The sequence below is a fragment of the Phyllobates terribilis genome, unplaced genomic scaffold, assembly GCF_046119375.1.
Source record: "Phyllobates terribilis strain yellow unplaced genomic scaffold, ASM4611937v1 Scaffold_3__8_contigs__length_932513732, whole genome shotgun sequence".
Lineage (NCBI taxonomy): Eukaryota > Metazoa > Chordata > Amphibia > Anura > Dendrobatidae > Phyllobates > Phyllobates terribilis.
Window position 1 is genome coordinate 66820272 of NW_027362763.1, and position 16380 is coordinate 66836651.

The 16380-nt window shown below is 44.5% G+C and overlaps 1 protein-coding gene across 2 annotated transcripts in view; it reads right to left on the reverse strand.

Annotated features, from left to right (window-relative positions):
- Positions 1-16380, reverse strand: part of LOC141258814 (cytochrome P450 2K1-like) — a 209279-nt gene that overhangs the window by 163131 nt on the left and 29768 nt on the right. For both annotated transcript variants that reach the window (XM_073673964.1, XM_073673965.1), the window contains exon 3: positions 7219-7381. In XM_073673964.1, the coding sequence (XP_073530065.1) occupies positions 7219-7381 (163 nt within the window). The remainder of the gene's footprint in view (positions 1-7218; positions 7382-16380) is intronic.

The following is a 16380-nucleotide window of genomic DNA, read 5'->3' on the forward strand; positions in this document are numbered from 1 at the left end:
GCTGCCCACCAATACCATGGTATCCTACCCCGGACCCCGGCTTTCTGCACCTCCTCGCTTCGGAGGCGACTCCGCTCAGGCTCGGGGCTTCATAAATCAGTGCACCCTGCACTTTGAACTCCTGTCCCACCAGTTTAACTCCGACCGGGCCAAAATTGCCTTCATCATGTCCCATCTCACCGGGGAGGCCCTGGCCTGGCTAAATCCTCTATGGGAGAGAGGAGACCCCCTGGTGTCCGACTTGCCTGCCTTTCTCACGGCTTTCCGGAAAGTCTTCGACGAACCCGGACGGAAGACCTCATCCGCATCATCTCTGCTACGCCTCCTTCAGGGAAGTCTCACCGTGGGCCAATATGCCATATGGTTCCGTACCCTTGCCTCGGAGCTGGCCTGGGATAACGACGCTCTGGTATCTGTTTTCTGGGAGGGTCTGTCCGGCCGTATTAAAGATGAACTCGCCGGTCGGGACATTCCTACCACTCTCGATGACCTAATAACTCTTGCCACCCGGATTGACCTATGGTTCCAGGAGCGTGCCAAAGAGGTCACCCGTGAGAGGAGGTTTCCACGTCTAGCTCCTACTTTTCAGAAACCCGTCACTCCCTCCGTTTCTCACCAGGTACACTCTCCTGAGCCTATGCAGGTCGACCAGACCAAGATGGTCAAAGCCCGTCAGGACTTACGCCGTGCCGAGGGGAGCTGCTTCTACTGTGGCAGTAAGGAGCACCGGATCCGTATCTGCCCGGAGAGGTCGGGAAACGCCTGTGTCTAGGTTCGCTCAGAGAGGTCGACCTAGACAAGAATAAATCCTCTCCATCTCTGCTGCTGTCAGTCTCAATTATCTGCGGGGAGAATCGTTATTTCGAACTAGCCCAACTTGACTCTGGAGCAGCCGGGAATCTTATTTCACAGTCCCTGGTAGAAAAATACCGCATTCCCACCAAACCTCTGGATGTACCCTTATCTGTCGCTGCTGTGGATGGGGGCCTCTTACCACGTCCCATCCAACTCATCACCGAATCCATAACTCTGCAGGTGGGAATGCTACATTCTGAGAGCATCTCTTTTCATGTTCTGCCTGGACTCTCTCACGCCCTCTTACTAGGTCTACCTTGGCTCCAGAGACACGCACCCGTGCTTGACTGGCAGACCGGAGAGGTCCTTCGCTGGGGACAGGACTGTCATAAGACTTGTTTGGTTCCTGTTCATCCTGTCCGTCCTTCTCCTACCCCAACTAATCTACCTGGACTTCCGATTCCCTATTGGTCTTTTGCTGATGTCTTTAATAAAAAGGAGGCAGAGACATTACCCCCTCATAGACCATACGACTGTCCTATCGACCTGTTACCCGGTACTACGCCTCCCCGTGGGCGTATTTACCCATTGTCCGCTGCTGAGACCCGGTCGATGTCCGAATATATTGAGGAGAATTTGGCCAGGGGATTCATCCGGAAATCTACCTCCCCGGCGGGAGCAGGCTTCTTTTTCGTAAAAAAGAAGGACGGCTCTCTCCTTCCCTGTATAGACTATAGAGGCCTTAACCAGATCACGGTGAAGAATAAGTACCCCCTTCCGCTCATTCCAGAATTATTTGATCGTCTGAGGGGGGCTAGAATCTTTACCAAACTGGACCTCCGTGGGGCGTACAACCTGGTCCGTATCCGTCAAGGGGATGAATGGAAGACTGCATTCAACACCCGGGACGGCCACTATGAATATCTGGTAATGCCCTTTGGTCTCTGTAACGCTCCTGCCGTCTTTCAAGAGTTGGTCAATGACATCTTCTGGGACCTTCTCTACTCCTGCGTAGTGGTGTACCTGGACGACATCTTGGTCTTTTCTCCGGATCTCCAGACTCACCGGAGGGACGTTCGTCAGGTCCTGCTCAGGCTCAGGCAGAATCACCTCTTCGCTAAATATGAGAAGTGCCTCTTTGAGCAGACCTCGCTTCCGTTTTTGGGCTACATTATTTCTCAGACCGGCCTACGAATGGATCCAGAGAAACTGTCTGCCATCGAGAAATGGCCCCGACCGGAGGGGTTGAAGGCCATTCAGCGGTTCCTGGGCTTCGCCAACTACTACCGTCTCTTCATATCGCACTTCTCTTCCCGGACAGCCCCAATTTCCGCGCTCACCCGTAAGGGCACTAATCCCAAAGAGTGGACGCCCGAAGCAGAGGAGGCCTTTCTTTCCTTAAAACAGGCCTTCTCTTCCGCCCCGATGCTGCATCGCCCGGACGGCAACAAGCAGTTCTTCCTGGAGGTTGACGCCTCCTCCTCTGGAGCCGGAGCGGTACTTACTCAAAAATCATCTTCCGGGAGGATGGTAACTTGCGGCTTCTTCTCCAAACTCTTCTCCTCTTCTGAGCGCAATTATTCCATAGGAGACCGAGAGTTATTGGCCATCATGCTGGCATTGGAGGAGTGGCGTTACCTACTCGAGGGGGCTCTTCATCCGGTAATAATTTACACTGACCACAAGAACTTGACTTACCTCCAGCATGCCCAGAGACTTAACCTGCGCCAAGCCCGGTGGTCCTTGTTTTTTGCTCACTTTGATTTTGTTCTACATTTTCGCCCGGCCGACAAGAACATCAAAGCGGACGCCTTGTCCCAATCCTTTCTGGTGTCTGATCTCGAGGAGGAACCGAAACATATCATCGATCCCGCCAGAGTAATGCAGGTGGCTCCCGTGAGCCTAAATAGTCTCCCTCCCGGTAAGACGTTCGTATCGGTACTCGATCGGGAGAGGATCCTACACTAGGGTCATTCGTCTAAACTAGCTGGCCACGCCGGTCAGAAAAAGACCCTCCAGCTTATTACCCGGCACTACTGGTGGCCTACCCTGCACAAGGACGTAATAGACTTTGTTTCTGCCTGTGCCCGCAACAAAGTTCCGAGACACCTGCCTGCCGGTCGCCTCCTTCCGCTTCCTGTACCCGCTGCCCCCTGGCAGCATATAGCTATGGACTTCATAACTGATCTCCCCGTCTCTGCCGGTTGTACGGTCATTTGGGTGGTTGCTGACCGCTTTTCCAAGATGGCTCACTTTATTCCCCTGCCAGGCCTCTCGTCTGCACCCGAGCTGGCTAAATACTTTATCCGCCACATCTTCCGTCTTCATGACCTGCCCCGTCACATCGTGTCGGATCGTGGGGTACAGTTCACCTCACGTTTCTGGAGAGCCACTTGTAAATTGCTAGACGTCACCCTGGACTTCTCCTCCGCTTACCACCCACAGTCCAATGGTCAAGTGGAGCGGATCAATCAGATCCTGACCAGTTACCTCCGGCACTTCGTTAATGCCCACCATTGTAACTGGGTGGATCTCCTGCGATGGGTCGAATTTTCTTACAACAATCACGAGAGTGAATCTTCCTCCAAATCCCCGTTTTTTGTAGTCTTCAGTCAGCATCCTCGGATCCCATTTCCCGTCTCCACCTCGGTGGACAATCCGGCTGCGGAATCTTTTGTTAACAAATTTTCCTCCATATGGGAGAGTACCCGGTCCGCACTCCTTCTGTCATCCGAGCGTATGAAAAGACATGCTGACAAAAAACGTCTGGATCCTCCTCAATTCCGTCCAGGGGATAAGGTCTGGCTCGCGTCCAAGTATGTCCGGCTCAAGATTCCTTCCTATAAGTTAGGGCCTCGGTTCATCGGTCCTCTGGAGGTCATCAGTCAGATCAACACGGTGGCCTATAAATTGAAACTCCCGGCCAACTTGCGGATCCCTAACTCCTTCCATGTATCTCTCCTCAAACCTGTGGTACTTAACTCTTTTTCCAAGTCTACAGGTACGCCTCCTGCTACGGTTTCCGCTGAAAACGAATTTGAGGTAGAGAACATTCTGGCCACCAAAAGGGTAAGAGGGAAGACCTTTTTTCTAGCAGATTGGAAGGGGTTTGGTACTGAAGAGAGAACGTGGGAGCCCCGGGAGAACATCCATGCCCCTCTCATCCTAGCTAAATTTCTCTCTGGCCTAAAAAAAGGGGGGCCTAAAGGGGGGGGTACTGTAGCGCCGGCGTCCCTGCCCTCTGCTAGGCAGGGACGCTGTTCCCCTCACCCCTCTGCTCCTAGCCCGGCGTCCTCCTCCCGCTCTGCTGGCAGCGCGCGCTCCTTCCCGGCCACTGTGCTTAGGGCACGCGCGTCCCTCTTAAAGGGCCCACGCGCGCCATCCTAAGGAGTCCCCGGCCAATGGCCGGTGGACTTCACCATATATAAGGCACCTCCTCCAAAATGGAGGTGCCCGAGCAATGTTGTTGCACTGTTCACTACTCTGCTTCAGCCCTCAGGTCCCGTTGCCAGTTACCTGCCAGTTACCTGCCAGAATCCTGCCAGTTTCCTGTCTGTTTCCTGCCTGACATTCCTCCTACCTGCTTGTTAGCCTGAGGTCCGACGGTCTGCCTTCCTACTCCTGTCAGTCTGTCTATGGACCAGCTTGCCCGCTCACCTGGGAGCGCACATCTGCTGCCTGCCTGCTAAGCCTACCTGGAGGCTCCGCCGTCACGTGCTGTGACCACCTGCCTGCCCAGAGACTTCTGCCTGCTCACCTGGGAGCGCTCATCTGCTGCCTGTCTGTTGGCCTACCTGGAGGCTCCGCCGTCACGTGCTGTGACCACCTGCCTGCCCAGAGACTTCTGCCCGCTCACCTGGGAGCGCTCATCTGCTGCCTGTCTGTTGGCCTACCTGGAGGCTCCGCCGTCACGTGCTGTGACCACCTGCTATTCCAGAGACTCTTGCCCGCTCACCTGGGAGCGCTCGTCTGCTGCCTGTCTGTTGGCCTACCTGGAGGATCCGCCGTCACATGTTGTGACCACCCGTTTATCCAGAGACTCTCGCTTGCTCACCTGGGAGCACACATCTACCATCTGCCTGCTAGCCCTCCTGGAGGCTCAGCCATCACAGGTCGTACCTACCCTTACCCAGAGACTGTCCCGGTCACTTGCCGTGACCTCCTGCCCGTTCACCCAGAGACTGCCCCGGTCACTTGCCGTGACCTCCTGCCCGTTCACCCAGAGACTGTCCCGGTCACCTGCTGTGACTGCCTGCCCGTCTTCCCTGGTCGCCACCTTCTCCCTTACAAGGACCGCCCCCTTGTATAAGTAGCTCAGAGGTTCCGCCTCCCAGACCCGTTACACAATGCCATAATCAGCATCACTATTCCAGTCATCTACATGCTGGAGCACACTTTGAATAGTCTGCGGGATAAGTTGGTGGTCCCAGAGGAAAAGAAGGAAGCAGAGGAGGATACAGAAGTGATAACAGTATTTCTAATTTCCTTACAGTCGTCATACAGGCGGGTGCCATGGGAGTGTGCATTACAGCAATCATGGGGCTAATGGTACCAGACAAACTGTCTGTCAAAATGTAGGAGCTGATGAACAAATGAAGGAGGAGAAGGAGCAATAGGTGATGGGCGCGCAACAGGCAGGAGATGAAGAGAATAATTATCCCCTCTCTGTTGCCCATAGTTGGTGGGTGGGGATGGAGGAATCAAGCTTGAGGGTTACCCTGCAATCAACACATCATTGATTTGGACGTCATGGAACCACCCGACACATGAGTGCCTTCTTGCTGCATTTTCTGCAACATGATTCCTGCATTGTTAGGATTAGAAATAGCACTGACCACTGGGTTGCCACTCTGCTAGATCCATGGAACAAGAGTACATTTTGCCAGATGCTTCCCCCCTGGAAAGGGACCCGTACATGCTGGAGTACCGAAACACACTTGTAGACAATTTTACGGGTGGTTTTCACCAAAACAGCAGTGAGGCACACAGTGTACATCACAGTTCTAGGCTTCCAACTCCAGGAACATCGAGTCATCAACGCAAAATATTAGCAGCAGCAGCAGTGTAAGTGGCAGAAGAAATTTCTGTGAGTAGTTTCACACATTTTTTAGACCAGCCTGTGCTCCAGCTGTACATGTCTGACACGTATTGAACCACTGGAGAGGATGGTGCAGGAGTATCTCAAGCTCAATATCAATGTCATCAGGGGGCTCTTTTGCATTTTGGTCTTCAAAAATGGAAGAGAGGCCTGAGCTCACCCGTCACGCCTTAGAGGTTTTGTCATGGCCGGCAGATAGCATTCTCTCAGAACATGTCTTCAACGCTGCTGGTGGTGTCCTGACAGATAAGCACATCCGGCTGTCCCCTGAAAGTGTAGACTGCCTTACTTTCATCAAGATGAACAAGTCATGGATCTCCAATGACTTTTGCACCCTAGTTGCAAACTAGGTGATGGTGTAGTTTTTAGTGTGCTTCATTGATCTCGCGTTATTCCAGTCTGTGACACCTTTGTTGTTACTTCTGTGTCTGCTGTCGCTATTGCTGCTGATGTTGCTAACAATTTTTTGAAATGTGAAGACTCCAAGTTGGGTCTCCATCTGTTGGGTTGCCTGTAGTGGAAGGTGTGTCAGAGCCCCATTATACTATTTCTTCTCTGGGGAAATTGATGCCACATTAGTGGTGTCTGCCCCTAATTTTTGGAAATGTTTGGACTCCAAGTTGGATCTCCTTCATGTGTGTTTCCTGTAGCAGTAGGGCTCCCAGACTCTGGAACACAGAGTACTGTGTGTACTCTGCAACCCTGCCTGTGGGAGTACTGTGCCAAAAAGCCGCTGTGTGCAGTCTGAAGCCGTGTCTTTACAAGCAGTTTGCATTAAAAAAAATTCTACTTTGCAGCCATCTCTTTGCCATTTGTAGACCAAACAAATAATTTTACTGTACCGCTATATCTATACGATTAGTGTGGCAAATAAATAAATCTCAGCAGCTGTCTGTTTTCCATTTGTAGGCCAAGCAAATAATTTTACTTTACCGCTGTATATATGTATATATACAAATATTGTGTCAAATAAATGTCAGCACCCGTCTCTTTGCCATTTGAAGGGCAAACAAATAATTTTACTGCACCGCTGTGTGTATACGAGTAGTGTGGAAAAGAAAAAAAATCTCAGCAGCCGTCTCTTTTCCATTTGTAGGTTAAAGAAATAAAGTTATTGTACCGTTGGGTCTTTATGAGTAGTGTGTCAAATATATAAATCGCAATATTCGTCTCTTTGTCATTTGTAGGCCAAACAAATAAAATTACTATACTGCTGTTTGTATACGAGTAGTATGGCAAATAGATAAATCTCAGCAGCCAACTCTTCGCCATTTGTAAAGCAAAATCAATCCATCCCCAATCAGTGATAATTTTATGAACTTTACCGTGTCCTTTGTACATTTCGTCAAGCAATGCCACTTTAGGTCTTCCTGAAAATTCATCTGCGTGATTGACCAGGGCGTCTTTTACAGCCTCGTACCCACATATGACAACAACTTTCTCTACTCCTAATTGTAAGGTGTACACGGGTCCATACTTCTTCGACAGCTGAAAAGTGAAATTAGTATTTTTTTTGTGAATTTCTTAATGTTATTTTGCCTGATTTTTATTGTGAACGTATTCTAATAGTAGAGTAAAATTTATTATAGAAGTTTTCTGATTTTATTTTAATAAACTTTAACCTCTTGCCGCCAGTGCCAATTTTAATTTTTGTGCTTTTACTTTTTTCTCCTCTTCTCCAAGAGCAATAACTTGAATCTAAAGATCAGTACGATTACATCAATCCCAAAAATATAGTTTTTGTTTTATAAATACATTTTACTGGTTTTAAAAATGGTTTGTTACAATGGTTATTATATTCTCTGTAGGTTACATTTTTGTTTCCTCCAACCATGTAATTAACAGGATCACCAATTAGCAAACGATACTGATCCCTAATGTGTCTCTACTTTTCTAAAACTTACATTAATTTCCCTCCAACCTTGAGATTGCTGGTAGTGCACATTTTAATTGCAATTAAACAAGTGATAACAGTCATTGGTAGAAAATATGCCAACCTGATATCCAAGAAATTATTTATTTAACCACTTACTTATATGAAAAAATGACTTTATATCAGAATCAATGTCTGGCCTAATTCTATAAGTATTAGGATTTGTGGATTAATCGCCCATATTATTCCTACTGGATGGTGTCTATGGTAATTTCATAGACTATGAGCCCGATTCAACATTTGCACAGTCTAACCCCTTCACCCCTGGGGCGATTTTGCATTCTTTTGTTTTTGTTTTTTTCCTCCCCTTCTTCCTAGAGACATAACTTTTTTTATTTTTCAGTCCTCATAGTCAGATGGGGGCTTGTTCATGATTTGTTACACAAAATACATTTTTTTCTCATCATTCTTTTTTTAACCTTTTAAAGCAAAAAGTTCCATGGTCTGCAATTTTTGTGTAAAAAATTCAGTCAGATATAAAATTACTCTGGTTGGATACCGGAGTTCATTTTTGCGAAAATGTTATGACCTTTTTTAAATGTCTCAATTGATGAATCAGTCAAAACCATCTGGAAATCAGAATCTCAGCCCACTAGTAAACTTGAACATAAAAAAAATGGACAAACACAAATAAAATAGACTTTAATAAAGGCACAGAATAAAGAATAAGGCTCAAATGTAAAACAGGTAATAAAACCAAAAACTACAGAAAAAATGAACAAATGCATTAAGATAAAGCTCATGGTCCCCATTCATTATTGCTGTTTCTCTGCTTTTCTGAAGTAATTTGTTTCTTTTTAGTGGCTTTTATATTTGTGCCTTATGCTCTATACATTCCACACCCATCTTTAAGTTCTGTGTGCTTAAGTCTTTTTTTTTAATTTTTCCTCAACAAATTTGCTTATACAGATGTTTAAGACAAATTCATGGCATGCGACTATTGCCAAACGCCGCCATTTTTTTAGGGGTGCATCTCACTCCTGTTACCACCTGGAGTAAGGGTACATTCCCATGTACATTCAGATGTTGGACCATTAAAAGTGAGTAAACAACTGTCACTGACAGGTTGGTTAAGGACTGGTTGTTACCCTTGCCTCAACTGCATTAATTGTGTAAATATGCTTAAGAGAAATCAATTCTCACATCCTATTACAAATAACTTTTTTTCATTAATCTCTATCTACCATGTGATTCTTAATACTTAATTTATTTATTACAAAGTCCATGTAACCTGTGGTATGTGGGGGAGACCACAGGGGATCTAAAAATCTGATTAAACCATCATAGATATACCACTAGGAAGAAAAAACTTGATCTGCCAGTCCTAAAACATTTTATAGATTGTGGTCATAGTGAAAAGAAATATTGATCATGTGCCACCCCTGAGGAGAGGAGGCGACAGAATATAATTGCTTAAAACAAAAGAATTACAGTGAATCCATAGGTTGAATACTCTACGCCCTAATGGGCTGTATGTGGAAATTAAGATTAATCTGGCGATTTAGAAATGATGTCTTGTCTTCCTTTCTTTTATGACCCCTATTCATTTTTTCCTATTGTGTATTGTTGGTTTCTTTTTTGATAATGTAACTTATATGATTTTAATTATTGTTTTTCCTCCCTGTTCTCTAGATCACTTGCAACAATGAATATTCAATTGGAGCGTGACTCACCCCCTTTCTTACTGCATAAAAATTAGAAAAACATAATAAAATGCATATGTACAGTATATCTATATATATATATATATATAGATATACTGTATATATACACAGTACAGACCAAAAGTTTGGACACACCTCATTTAAAGATTTTTCTGTATTTTCATGACTATGAAAATTGTACATTCACACTGAAGACATCAAAACTATGAATTAACACATGTGGAATTAAATACTTAACAAAAAAGTGTGAAACAACTGAAAAGATGTCTTATATTCTAGGTTCTTCAAAGCAGCCACCTTTTGCTTTGATGACTGCTTTGCACACTCTTGGCATTCTCTTGATGAGCTTCAAGAGGTAGTCACCGGAAATGGTTTTCACTTCACAGGTGCCCTGTCAGGTTTAATAAGTGGGATTTCTTGCCTTATTAATGGGGTTGGGACTATCAGTTGTGTTGTGCAGAAGTCTGGTGGATACACAGCTGATAGTCTTACTGAATAGACTGTTAGAATTTGTATTATGGCAAGAAAAAAGCAGCTAAGTAAAGAAAAACGAGTGGCCATCATTACTTTAAGAAATGAAGGTCAGTCAGTGCGAAAAATTGGGCAAAATTTGAAAGTGTCCCAAGTGCAGTTGCAAAAACCATCAAGCGATACAAAGAAACTGGCTCACATGAGGACCGCCCCAGGAAAGGAAGACCAAGAGTCACCTCTGATTCTGAGGATTCGTTTATCCGAGTCACCAGCCTCAGAAATCGCAGGTTAACAATAGCTCAGATTAGAGACCAGGTCAATGCCACACAGAGTTCTAGCAGCAGACACATCTCTTCAACAACTGTTAAGAGGAGACTTTGTGCAGCAGGCCTTCATGGTAAAATAGCTGCTAGGAATCCACTGCTAAGGACAGGCAACAAGCAGAAGAGACTTGTTTGGGCTAATGAACACAAGGAATGGACATTAGACCAATGGAAATCTGTGCTTTGGTCTGATGAGTTCAAATTTGAGATCTTTGGTTCCAACCACCGTGTCTTTGTGCGACGTAGAAAAGGTGAACGGATGGACTCTACATACCTGGTTCCCACCGTGAAGCATGGAGGAGGAGGTGTGATGGTGTGGGGGTGCTTTGCTGGTGACACTGTTGGGGATTTCTTCAAAATTGAAGGCATACTGAACCAGCATGGCTACCACATGATGATGGTTTGGGATGAGCTGGACCTCAGAGTGAAGGCAAAAGGGCCAACAAGTGCTAAGCATCTCTGGGCACTCCTTCAAGATTGTTGGAAGACCATTTCCGGTGACTACCTCTTGAAACTCATCAAGAGAATGCCAAGATTGTGCAAAGCAGTCATCAAAGCAACAGGTGGCTACTTTGAAGAACCTAGAACATAAGACATATTTTCAGTTGTTTCACACTTTTTTGTTAAGTATATAATTCCACATGTGTTAATTCATAGTTTTGATGTCTTCAGTGTGAATGTACAATTTTCATAGTTATGAAAATACAGAAAAATCTTTAAATGAGAAGGTGTGTCCAAACTTTTGGTCTCTACTATATATATATATATACAGTACAGACCAAAAGTTTGGACACACCTTCTCATTTAAAGATTTTTCTGTATTTTCATGACTATGAAAATTGTACATTCACACTGAAGACATCAAAACTATGAATTAACACATGTGGAATTATATACTTAACAAAAAAGTGTGAAACAACTGAAAATATGTCTTATGTTCTAGGTTATTCAAAGTAGCCACCTGTTGCTTTGATGACTGCTTTGCACACTCTTGGCATTCTCTTGATGAGCTTCAAGAGGTAGTCACCGGAAATGGTCTTCCAACAATCTTGAAGGAGTGCCCAGAGATGCTTAGCACTTGTTGGCCCTTTTGCCTTCACTCTGAGGTCCAGCTCACCCCAAACCATCTCGATTGGGTTCAGGTCTGGTGACTGTGGAGGTCAGGTCATCTGGCAGAGCACCCCATCACTCTCCTTCTTGGTCAAATAGAACTCACCCAGCCTGGATGTTGCTTGGGGTCATTGTCCTGTTGAAAAATAAATGATGGTCCCACTAAACGCAAACCGGATGGAATAGCATGCCGGTGCAAGATGCTGTGGTAGCCATGCTGGTTCATATGCCTACAATTTTGAATAAATCCCCAACAGTGTCACCAGCAAAGCACCCCCACACCATCACACCTCCTCCTCCATGATTCATGGTGGGAACCAGGCATGTAGAGTCCATCCTTTCACCTTTTCTGCATCGCACAAAGACACGGTGGTTGGAACCAAAGATCTCAAATTTGGACTCATCAGACCAAAGCACAGATTTCCACTGGTCTAATGTCCATTCCTTGTGTTCTTTAGCCCAACAAGTCTCTTCTGGTTGTTGCCTGTCCTTAGCAGTGGTTTCCTAGCAGCTATTTTACCATGAAGGCCTGCTGCACAAAGTCTCCTCTTAACAGTTTTTGTAGAGATGTGTCTGCTGCTAGAACTTGTGTGGCATTGACCTGGTCTCTAATCTGAGCTGCTGTTAACCTGCGATTTCTGGCTGGTGACTCGGATAAACTTATCCTCAGAAGCAGAGTTGACTCTTGGTCTTCCTTTCCTGGGGCGGTCCTCATGTGAGACAGTTTCTTTGTAGCGCTTGATGTTTTTTGCAACTGCACTTGGGGACACTTTCAAAGTTTGCCCAATTTTTCGAACTGACTGACCTTCAATTCTTATAGTAATGATGGCCACTCATTTTTCTTTACTTAGCTGCTTTTTTCTTGCCATAATACAAATTCTAACAGTCTGTTCAGTAGGACTATCTGCTGTGTATCCACCTGACTTCTGCACAACACAACTGATGGTCCCAACCCCATTTATAAGGCAAGAAATCCCACTTATTAAACCTGACAGGGCACACCTGTGAAGTGAATACCATTTCCGGTGACTACCTCTTGAAGCTCATCAAGAGAATGCCAAGAGAGTGCAAAGCAGTCATCAAAGCAAAAGGTGGCTACTTTGAAGAACCTAGAACATAAGACATATTTTCAGTTGTTTCACACTTTTTTGTTAAGTATATAATTCCACATGTTTTATTCATAGTTTTGATGTCTTCAGTGTGAATGTACAATTTTCATAGTCATGAAAATACAGAAAAATCTTTAAATGAGAAGGTGTGTCCAAACTTTTGGTCTCTACTATATATATATATATATATATATATATATATATATATATATATATACAGTACAGACCAAAAGTTTGGACACACCTCTCATTTAAAGATTTTTCTGTATTTTCATGACTATGAAAATTGTACATTCACACTGAAGACATCAAAACTATGAATTAACACATGTGGAATTATATACTTAACAAAAAAGTGTGAAACAACTGAAAATATGTCTTATGTTCTAGGTTATTCAAAGTAGCCACCTGTTGCTTAGATGACTGCTTTGCACACTCTTGGTATTCTCTTGATGAGCTTCAAGAGGTAGTCACCGGAAATGGTCTTCCAACAATCTTGAAGGAGTGCCCAGAGATGCTTAGCACTTGTTGGCCCTTTTGCCTTCACTCTGCGGTCCAGATCACCCCAAACCATCTCGATTGGGTTCAGGTCTGGTGACTGTGGAGGTCAGGTCATCTGGCAGAGCACCCCATCACTCTCCTTCTTGGTCAAATAGAACTCACCCAGCCTGGAGGTTGCTTGGGGTCATTGTCCTGTTGAAAAATAAATGATGGTCCCACTAAACTCAAACTGAATGCAATAGCATGCCGCTGCAAGATGCTGTGGTAGCCATGCTGGTTCATATGCCTACAATTTTGAATAAATCCCCAACAGTGTCACCAGAAAAGCACCCCACACCATCACACCTCCTCCTCCATGATTCATGGTGGGAACCAGGCATGTAGAGTCCATCCTTTCACCTTTTCTGCGTCGCACAAAGACACGGTGGTTGGAACCAAAGATCTCAAATTTGGACTCATCAGACCAAAGCACAGATTTCCACTGGTCTAATGTCCATTCCTTGTGTTCTCTAGCCCAACAAGTCTCTTCTAGTTGTTGCCTGTCCTTAGCAGTGGTTTCCTAGCAGCTATTTTACCATGAAGGCCTGCTGCACAAAGTCTCCTCTTAACAGTTTTTTTAGAGATGTGTCTGCTGCTAGAACTCTGTGTGGCATTGACCTGGTCTCGAATCTGAGCTGCTGTTAACCTGCGATTTCTGGCTGGTGACTCGGATAAACTCATCCTCAGAAGCAGAGTTGACTCTTGGTCTTCCTTTCCTTGGGCTGTCCTCATGTGAGACAGTTTCTTTGTAGCGCTTGATGTTTTTTGCAACTGCACTTGTGGACACTTTCAAAGTTTGCCCAATTTTTCGTACTGACTGACCTTCATTTCTTAAAGTAATGATGGCCACTCATTTTTCTTTACTTAGCTGCTTTTTTCTTGCCATAATACAAATTCTAACAGTCTGTTCAGTAGGACTATCTGCTGTGTATCCACCTGACTTCTGTACAACACAACTGATGGTCCCAATCCCATTTATAAGGCAAGAAATCCCACTTATTAAACCTGACAGGGCACACCTGTGAAGTGAAAACCATTTCCTGTGACTACCTCTTGAAGCTCATCAAGAGAATGCCAAGAGAGTGCAAAGCAGACATCAAAGCAAAAGGTGGCTACTTTGAAGAACCTAGAACATAAGACTAGAGATGAGCGTTGTTCTACTCGAACTGTTCGCCAATCTCAAATTCGAGCTGTTTTGGGCAGTGTTCGAGCCGTTCGGCGAACACGAACAATTTGAGAAAAATTCGGCTGTTCGAGGTTATGTTCGATAACTGTTCGTGCACCAAAATCATAACTGGATTTTTTCTCAGTAATGATGAAAATTAATGTTAATACGCAGTTTGAGTGTACAGCGGGGTGGGGGGAGGGGCAGGGGATGGATCTCTGCAGGAACAATGAAGATCTCCATTTTTTTTCCTCTTTCCCGCATTTACAGTGGGGAGGTGCAATCTGTCAGCCTATCAGCAGCGCACACACGGAGCGAAGTGCTTTTTTTCACACAAGCAAGGGCATGTGTCATTGGCAGTGTATGTCACATGTCCTTGCCCTATAAGACCAAGCCATTTTCCCTGTCGCCACCATTTTCTCACTGCTGCAGCTGCGTGTTAGATGGCACCGCTGTTGCTGTGTGCGCTATACCTTGTTAATTTCAAGCCAATTTTCGCACAAATCTACAGATAGCTTGGGAGTAGGGAATAGTTGTGATTGCAGTCCTTTTAAGGACTAGGTTACAGCATTTCCTACGACTTTTATCAGGCAGGTCTGTGCTCTTAAATAGATAGATTGTGGGAGTAAAGACTAATTGTAATTGGAGTCCTTTTCAGGACTAGGTTACATCAGTTCCTATCAGTTTTTGCCAGGCAGGTCTGTGCCAGTGCTGTGCAAGTTTTTTTCACAGCATTTGGCTGAATCTAGCAAAGCTAATCCTTTTTGGCCTATTGCAGAGTGTGTTAGTCAGTGGAGTAGCCTATCTGTGTTGCAAGATATACCACCTGTGTATAGAATACCAATTTTTTTACTGCACCTAGTGAAGTAAAATCTTTTGGGCATAGCATCATTCTATTAGTCCATCTATACTGACCTCCATCAGGTTGCAAATTGAATATAATTTTTTTCTGCATCTAGCTCTGAAAAAATACTGGGCTTCTAGCTGTGTGTGGGACTTGTTCTATTAATCCATCTATACAGACCTCCATCAGGTTGCAAACTGAATATATTTTTTTCTGCATCTACCTCTGAAAAAATATTGGGCTTTTAGCTGTGTGTGGGACTTGTTCTATTAATCCATCTATACAGACCTCCATCAGGTTGCAAACTGAATATATATTTTTCTGCATCTACCTCTGAAAAAATATTGGGCTTCTAGCTGTGTGTGGGACTTGTTGTATTAGTCCATCTATACTGACCTCCATCAGGTTGCAAACTGAATATATTTTTTTCTGCATCTACCTCTGAAAAAATATTGGGCTTCTAGCTGTGTGTGGGACTTGTTCTATTAATCCATCTATACAGACCTCCATCAGGTTGCAAACTGAATATATTTTTTTCTGCATCTACCTCTGAAAAAATATTGGGCTTCTAGCTGTGTGAGGGACTTGTTCTTTTAATCCATCTATACAGACCTCCATCAGGTTGCAAACTGAATATATTTTTTTCTGCATCTACCTCTGAAAAAATATTGGGCTTCTAGCTGTGTGTGGGACTTGTTCTATTAATCCATCTATACAGACCTCCATCAGGTTGCAAACTGAATATATTTTTTTCTGCATCTACCTCTGAAAAAATATTGGGCTTCTAGCTGTGTGTGGGACTTGTTGTATTAGTCCATCTATACAGACCTCCATCAGGTTGCAAACTGAATATATTTTTTTCTGCATCTACCTCTGAAAAAATATTGGGCTTCTAGCTGTGTGTGGGACTTGTTGTATTAGTCCATCTATACTGACCTCCATCAGGTTGCAAACTGAATATATTTTTTTCTGCATTTACCTCTGAAAAAATATTGGGCTTCTAGCTGTGTGTGGGACTTGTTCTATTAATCCATCTATACAGACCTCCATCAGGTTGCAAACTGAATATATTTTTTTCTGCATCTACCTCTGAAAAAATATTGGGCTTCTAGCTGTGTGTGGGACTTGTTGTATTAGTCCATCTATACTGACCTCCATCAGGTTGCAAACTGAATATATTTTTTTCTGCATCTACCTCTGAAAAAATATTGGTCTTCTAGCTGTGTGTGGGACTTGTTCTATTAATCCATCTATACAGACCTCCATCAGGTTGCAAACTGAATATATTTTTTTCTGCATCTAGCTCTGAAAAAATATTTGGCCTTCTA